We start from the raw sequence: 7,574 nt of genomic DNA, 5'->3' as shown, positions 1-7,574 counted from the left end.
GTGGTTAGGAAGCCTTTACAGTCAATGGATTTGTAATTCGGGGTCGGAATTATGACATTTTGCTAGTGAATGCCATTTTCCATAAACTTCTGGAGAATTGTATCCTTCTAAATTTATATAAAGAAGGCTCCTTCTAAATTTCTCTAGAAAAGAATTGTCTCATTTTATTTTGACATCCAAAGGTGACTTATACATATACTAGTTTTTTCGTCTTCTATTTTTCACGCTTTAACAAAATTGCCAGACCATGCACCTTTCATGTAAATAAACCATTTTGCATGGAAACATTAAAATTATGGCAAAAGATAGAAATGATACTTGCGAACTATAATATGCAATGAAGATAAATACTATTACATATAATTTCTAACAAAATTAAGAAAATCATAATTGACAATACAACTATATTAAGACAATATAGATAAAGAGCATCACCGAGCTAGATGCTGCCTATTTTCATACATTATTCCATGGCAGCATACAACCAACTTGTTGGATATTTGGAGCAAGACACTAAGTAACGCTAAAAGTAAACATCATATAAATTCAACACGGTTTATTGTGTTCTTTCTTTTCTACTTCTTCAACCAAATTGCCATCTCCTTTGTAAACCTCACCATTGCAAGTTTAGGTAGTAAGATTGATACCACAGTTGAGTCTTCACCGTCTTCATTCTTGCACTTTGTATGATAACTTATCAACTTTGATGTGAAGTCGCCAGCATGTGGTGTGCCTGCAGCAACTAGCTCGGCCTTCCCAAATCTCAGTGCATTGCCTCCAACCCATTTTGTATCACTAACCTCATATGTCCTGTCCATACCAAAAGGTGAACGTTCTCTCCATAATGCCATCAAATCAACCATTGACTTCATGCAATCCTTTGTGGTGTCTAACTTGACTTTGTGTATCATCTCAAGTACATGTTCCAAGGGCTGTGTAACAAGCCCATTGACGGTGACCTCGACCATGGGAGAAAAATGTGCATTTCCGTAGTAACCACGCGGGACAGCACTTTCACCATTAATGCTTCTCCCACGCGTATTTAAGGTAAACATGATGCGCACTTTCTGACTAGATCCATAACCAAGTGCTAGTGTGCGACACCGCCACATAACAGCCGTGAGCAACTCAAATGTTGTGGTGGATTTGGAAGTGTGTTCTGGGAGATGGCTCCTTAAAATTTCTATCTCTTTCGGCCCAAAAAATAAATATTGCACTTCCATGCTTTCTGGCGGAGTTGATAACATCACATCATCTCCCATGCAATCCAACCCCTGAATAAATGGTTTATATGCTGGGTAGACATGCGTGATGGAGGGTGGCATACGAGTTGTGAAGGTATCTCGTTTCCACACAGGCAAAGTGGTTGGGACGAGTTCACCACATGCAAAATCAGCTATGGACTTGATAAATTGGAGGATACCAAAACCATCAGCAATGCAATGGCACATGTGAAGCCCAATAACAAATCCTCCACATTTGAGTTGTGTCACCTGCAAAGGACAATACATAGGGTTAGGTCATGAATGTTAACATGCTTTTGTAGGAAAATAACTAAGAAGACCACGTATGAGTCATCCATCTTTATTTATATACTCAATTTTATAATTAAAATGCCAACATAGAAATATGAATATATTTTTTTCGTTTGTGTTTTGATGCGACTATCAACATAAATATAATTTGGAGAAAGTTTTCTTACACTAACTAATACCCCCTCTGTTTCTAAATATAAGTCTTATAAGAGATTTCACTAGGGGTCTACATACGAAGCAAAATGAGTGAATCTACACTTTAAAGTATGTCTATATATATTTGTATGTAGTCCGTAGTGAAATTTCTAAAAAAAAAACTTATATTTAGAAACGAAGGGAGTAGTACTAATGAATCAATAGTGTATTATGTTATTTGATTGATAACACCTTGTAATTATTGTAAACTATGATTTTAACTATAGGCTACTACTGCACACCAAGAAAGTAGAAAAAGACGATAGCTGACAAATTTTCCTAGTAAAAGAACAACCACAGTTCACAGTTTTTCTCTTTCCATTCAAAGTTGAAATTTACCAGAAAAAGAACATTCACAATGCATTTATGTGAGACAGTTATCTTTCTTTCCTACTTTGGCACTTAAAAAATACTTTAGCAGAATTTCTATGTTAATAGGACGTCTAAAACATCAAAGTAATAAATATGTAGTGAATCCTTGCATACTAACGGCCGTAAACTGCTGAAAGAACACAAGTGAAAATGAAACAAATGGAGTTAAGAAACGCTACCTGGAGGAAAAGCAAAGGCTTGCCAACTACAACCCTGGTGTCACCGGCGTCTCCGAGGAACTCCTCGACGCACGGGTACGGCGGCACCAACGGCTGGCCCAGGTCCTCCAGCCGCACGTCTGCGGTGGCCTCCACAAACATCACCCCTTCCCCGGTGCAGTCCACCACCAGCTTGTTCCCGTCGGGGAGCTTCCGCAGACGTCCGGCCATGGGGTAGTAGTACACCAGAGCCGCCGCCACGGCCGCCTTGATGCCCCTGGCCACCTTGCCTGGCTTGACGGTTTCGCCCGGCGGGCTGCGGAAGAAGCCGACGATGGACTCGTAGAACCGCAGCGACCACTGGTCGTCCAGGTCGGAGAGGGCCTTCGTCTCCACGGGCGTCCGCCGCGCCGGCCGCACCAGCTCGGGCTCGCTCCGTCGCGCAGTGAATGTCACCATGGTGACGAAACTGGTTTTTTTTGTGAAGGTATAGGCGTGAGTGTGAGAGTGTGTGTGTGTGTTGTAGACTTGTAGTGAGGGCTCGTTGCAGTGGTTTGCCATGACCAGCACGTATCAGTCATACATATATAGGCACCAGCTGGTGAGCAGTACGTACATGCATGCCGATGGTGACTGGCTGTCTGGTTCGATGTGTCGTCAAGTGTACAACGTTGACAAAGACGCTGAGAGTCTGAGACAGTGGGTGGCAACGGCATGGCGCCAGAACCAACTGGGCGTACAACGTTGAAGCTGTCAAGTGTTTGTAGCTCTTTGAACGGGTGAGCCCGCCTCTGGAGAATGGGTTCGTGACGGCCGCGCATATTTCTTACGCGACTTTGAGCCGTCCGTCGTCGGTTAGCGGCGCGCGGTCTCTCGTGGCTGGCTGCTGCGCAGGACTACGCCGCACGACGCCACCATGCATGGAAGCGTCTCGGTTACCGTGGTGGATCGATGGTGCCTACGCTTTGCGGAGTATACTGATCTTTGCCCTTAAAAAAAACAATACTACATAGGTGACTCAGTTATGCTGAGCTCGAGCTCAAATGAGCATGCATAAACAGTAAAATTGTAAAAAAATCTGGGAAAAATTGTGCGAAACATTGACAAAATTTCTATGTGCTTGTGAAATTTCATTATGAAAACACATTTGTGGAAGTGGTGGCAAAAAGAATCAATGCTCCAAAAATGCCTTTCTCAAAAGCATTTTAAAGTGCTGATTTTTTTTTTGCTGTGACTTCCACGAATGTCATTTTACAGTGAAAATTTGCAGGCTCTTTAAACATTCGTTAAGTTTATCACAAAAGCTTCCAATTTTTTTTTTGATTTTTTCCATTTGTTTTTGAATTTACAATTCATCCGAGTTCATTTGAGCTCGGGAGCAGAACGATACTTTCTCTATGCAGGCCCATAAACTCATTATTCTCAAGATAGGCACGTCATATACTTCTCCTGCAAGGACAACTCTAATTGACCCTCATAATCAATTAAAGGAGTACCGCCGCATGCAGGCATTGACTTCATCTCTAACCGTTCGGATTTGTTTCATCGACGGTTCGCCGACAAAGACACGTCCGTCCATTGCCCGGGCTTGGTCCTGGCCCATCGGCTCGTTGGCTTAAGTTGCCGGTCATAAAGTACGAGGTCTGTCCGTGGAAGGTGGTGAGCCAATTCGGAGAATCAACAATGAAGACATAGAGAAAGTACTAATCCAACTTGTAAGAGAAGTCCTGGAAGTTGGATGTATTTTAAAGTGTCTAATTGTGGTTCTTGTTTTTTTTTGTTCCAGTAGCGAAGAATTGGTGAATTTGTACTCAAATGTATTAGAATGTCGTCGAATGAAATAAAGAAGCAATGGAATTTGTTTTGGTGATCGAAAATGAAATGCAAATAATATATATATATAACTTCATTATATATAATTGCTCCAGGTCTGGCCAAAACTTAATGGAGTAAAAATACTCCAGGAAGGGTTTACTCCGTCGATCCTCCTTTATTTTTATGGATCAGTTAGAGTTGGACTAAACACCTTTTAGAGAAGAAGCTAACATATTTTGAGATTGATAAACTCATCACTGAAGTCTCGCTATCGATGCGAAGATCATCAACTTGGGTTGAGGAGCCACCTCTACCTTCCAGCCAACTTTCCCTTTGATTTTTTTGAGAAACCCCTTTCATTTTTTGTAGACAAAATCCGAAGCTTTTTATTCAACCGACATAATGTTTACATGAATGAAAGGAAGTCCTTCCGGCTGGCCAAGCCACACATGCCGGCCAGGCGAAAGGGATAAAGGGTGCTTCACAAGTTTTTGAGCCTCGATATTCGAGCTCCTAGATTTATAGCTAATGTTACAAGAGATAAAAGAGCTCCTATGAGCTATGATTTCATGTATAATTGCTTCATAGGCTGTAGCATTGCTGTCGCGGATGTCCTCGACCACCACCTTGCAATCTGACGAGACTTGGATTCTCCGTTCGTATAGATCGCCCGCCAATGCTATGGCCTCCACCATGCACTCGAGAGTTGGAGGGTGAGAAACCCCACCGATCACCAAAGCTAAAGTTCCTAGGAATTTCCCCATTTGGTCGCGGCAGATTGCACCCACGGCTCCATGATGTCCTCCTCTTCCAACGATTGCATCCATGTTGCATTTCACGTATCCGAGAGGAGGGGCAATCCGTTGGGTTCAGCGTGGCTCCCTCGAAGTGAAAGAAATAGTGGACCGTGTCTGTATGGCCTTCAACTCCCCTAGATATGATTGCACCAAATCGTGGATGGAATGTGGACTTTGGTATACCTGTTCGTGGATGGCCTTCCGTCGTGCTCCTCACAATGCCAACAAAGTGACCACAAAAGAGGTGAATTCTTCTTGTGGTAAAGCCTTGTGCATGGAGAAGAGCCAACTCTTCGTGTTGTTATCCACATGAGTACTAAGTAGTTCCTCTATGATCAATTCCGACAACAGTGCCCAAGAACTCCGTGATAGTGTGTAGTCCAGTAGTGTGTCTCTCCAAGTATCTGTCAATCCACAAAGGCAGCAAGATCTAGTATCGGACATATTGCGATGGTTCAGGAGGGCTCCCGTCGAAATAAAATGTTGGGTCATCCTCTAGAGAAAGTTTATTTTAGTTTAGATGGTACGTTGATTCCTAGAGACTAGTCCATCCCTGGCTGTCTAACTCCGAGTGAGAACTGACACCTGTTCATACAAGCAAGCTTTCCGATTCAGTTTATTCTTTTGAATCATCCTATACACTGATCTCACCGTGAAATTTCCTTTCCTTCCTTTGCTTCACGCCCAGAAGTTATCAGTTTGCCTTGTGCAAAGGGGAATTTGTAATATAGCTTCAGTGTCAAGGGGAATAAAAGTTGCCCATACCAGTTGTTCGTTCCGTGTGGAAGAAACATGGTTGATCAAATCTAAAAACTTTAGATGGTGGGTGTGGCGTGAGAGGAGAAATCCGTCTCTTCATATGTGGCCTAGGAATCCAGTTCTCATTCCATATGTGTGTATATTCCTATAGGATCCGACGTATGTCTAGAGGAGGGTGATTAGACTACTTGACCAAATAAAAATTTAGCCTTTTTCCAATTTAGTTGTGGACAAGTTTTAGCAATTTGTTGTAAGTCAAGCACACCCTACACATGCAAGTCTAAGAGTATATGAGCGGAAAGTAAAGACATGCACATGTAATTAAATAGAGGGTAGGACTAGGAACACCAAACGCAAAGATTGACACGGCGATTTTTGACGTGGTTCCGATAGGTGATGTTATCGTACGTCCACGTTGATGGAGACTTCAACCCATAGAGGGTACGGTCGTGAGAGTCCACGGAAGGCTCAATCCACGAAGGGTCCATGGAGAAGCAACCTTGTCTATTCCATCATAGCTTACGTCCACGAAGGACTAGCCTCACTCGGGGTAGATCTTCACGAAGTACACGATCTCCTTGCCCTTACAAACTTCTTGGTTCAACTCCACAACACGAAGTAGGAGGCTCCCAAGTGACACCTAACCAATCTAGTAGACACCACTCTCCAAAAGGTAATAGATGTTGTAGTATGATGAACTTCTTGCTCTTGTGCGTCAAAAGATAGTCTCCTCAACACTCAGTCACTCTCTCATAGATTTGGCTTGAGTAGAAGAGATTGATTGGGTGGAAAGGAACTTAGGGAGGCTAGAAATCAAGATTCAAATGGTCAGACTGGAATATCTTGATCTCAACACACGAGTAGGTGGCTCTCTCTCAAAAAAATGAATATGACAAGTGTATGTGTGTTCTAAGTGCTTCCTCTTCGAATTGGAAGTGGTGGATTGCTATCTATAGGCATCCCCGAAAATCCAACCGTTACAACATTATTGCCCAACTCGATGAAACCGAAGTAAAACTCGATGGCACCGACTAGTTCAAAATGTGGCAACTTTTGTCTCTTCAGTGAGACGGATATATAAGTCTCGGTGGTACCGATATGGGTGTCCTAGTCAGTTTGCAAATCTCAGCGAGACCAATTTCCAAAACTGAAATTCCTATTCTTGAAAATGGCTAACCAGAAAGTTGGTCACTAATTTTGGTTGCACCGAATGGAATTTTGGTGGCACCGAGATGCTAGAGTTTGGCATGGAATCTGTCTCGTGGAAAGCTCGATAGGGACGAATGGAAATTTGGTGGCACCGAATTTTGGACTTTGTGGATTTTGACATAATATTTGGGGGAGATTTTCATGAGTATTTTTGGTGGCTATCTCTAAGCACTTGAGCAACCAGATCATCATAGTCACCTCATCCCCTTTTAATAGTATCGACTTTCCTATGAAATTAAATGTGATTTCTCATAAAATATAAAATGTAGAGTCTTCAAGCTTGTTGCCAATATATGTTCCTTGCGTCTAGGGGTTCTCCTCACAATCCTTAGCCTATGCATCTTTGAACTTTTCTGAAACATAGTAGATAGCATCATTAGTTCAATGATGCATATGTTGTTACTCATTACCAAAACCACCTTAGGGAGAAGTTGTGCTTTTAATTCCCCATTGTCTATCCTCTTGATAAGACCTTGCACCACAATATCCCAGCCCTCCAACACGGTCCGCCAAATTTGGGATGGGCGTGTGCCAAGTTTAGCCTCGAACAAAGAGGTGGTTGGATAACATACCGCCTTGAGGAATTGAGCACTTAGAGAATTGGGGTTCTGCAGTAGTCGCCATGACTGCCTAGCCAAGAAGGCAACGTTAAAATCTAGGTTGACAGTGGTTGGGGGTGTGCACTGCATTATCATCACCACTGCTGGAGCTAGGGGTGGGCACTGCATCAACTT

The 7,574-nt window shown here is 42.7% G+C and overlaps 1 protein-coding gene across 1 annotated transcript; it reads right to left on the bottom strand.

Moving 5' to 3' along the window:
* Positions 1–437: 437 nt before the first annotated feature.
* On the bottom strand, positions 438–2,797 carry LOC123398608 (acyl transferase 1-like). Its single transcript, XM_045093063.1, has 2 exons — positions 2,243–2,797; positions 438–1,493 (listed from the first exon to the last, which is right to left on the bottom strand). Exons 1-2 carry the CDS (start codon positions 2,717–2,719, stop codon positions 576–578), a joined length of 1,395 nt encoding a protein of 464 aa, XP_044948998.1. The 5' UTR covers positions 2,720–2,797; the 3' UTR covers positions 438–575.
* Positions 2,798–7,574: the final 4,777 nt, after the last annotated feature.

Source organism: Hordeum vulgare, chromosome 5H (assembly GCF_904849725.1).
Source record: "Hordeum vulgare subsp. vulgare chromosome 5H, MorexV3_pseudomolecules_assembly, whole genome shotgun sequence".
NCBI lineage: Eukaryota > Viridiplantae > Streptophyta > Magnoliopsida > Poales > Poaceae > Hordeum > Hordeum vulgare.
This window is presented reverse-complemented; position numbering and strand designations above follow the sequence as displayed.

Excerpts from the sequence above, each read along its gene's own strand:
- LOC123398608 (XM_045093063.1), bottom strand. The coding sequence starts at position 2,719 with ATGGTGACATTCACTGCGCGACGGAGCGAGCCCGAGCTGGTGCGGCCG. Across the intron at positions 1,494-2,242 it reads TTTGTTTCATTTTCACTTGT|GTGACACAACTCAAATGTGG; the intron begins GTTCTTTCAGCA and ends TGTCCTTTGCAG.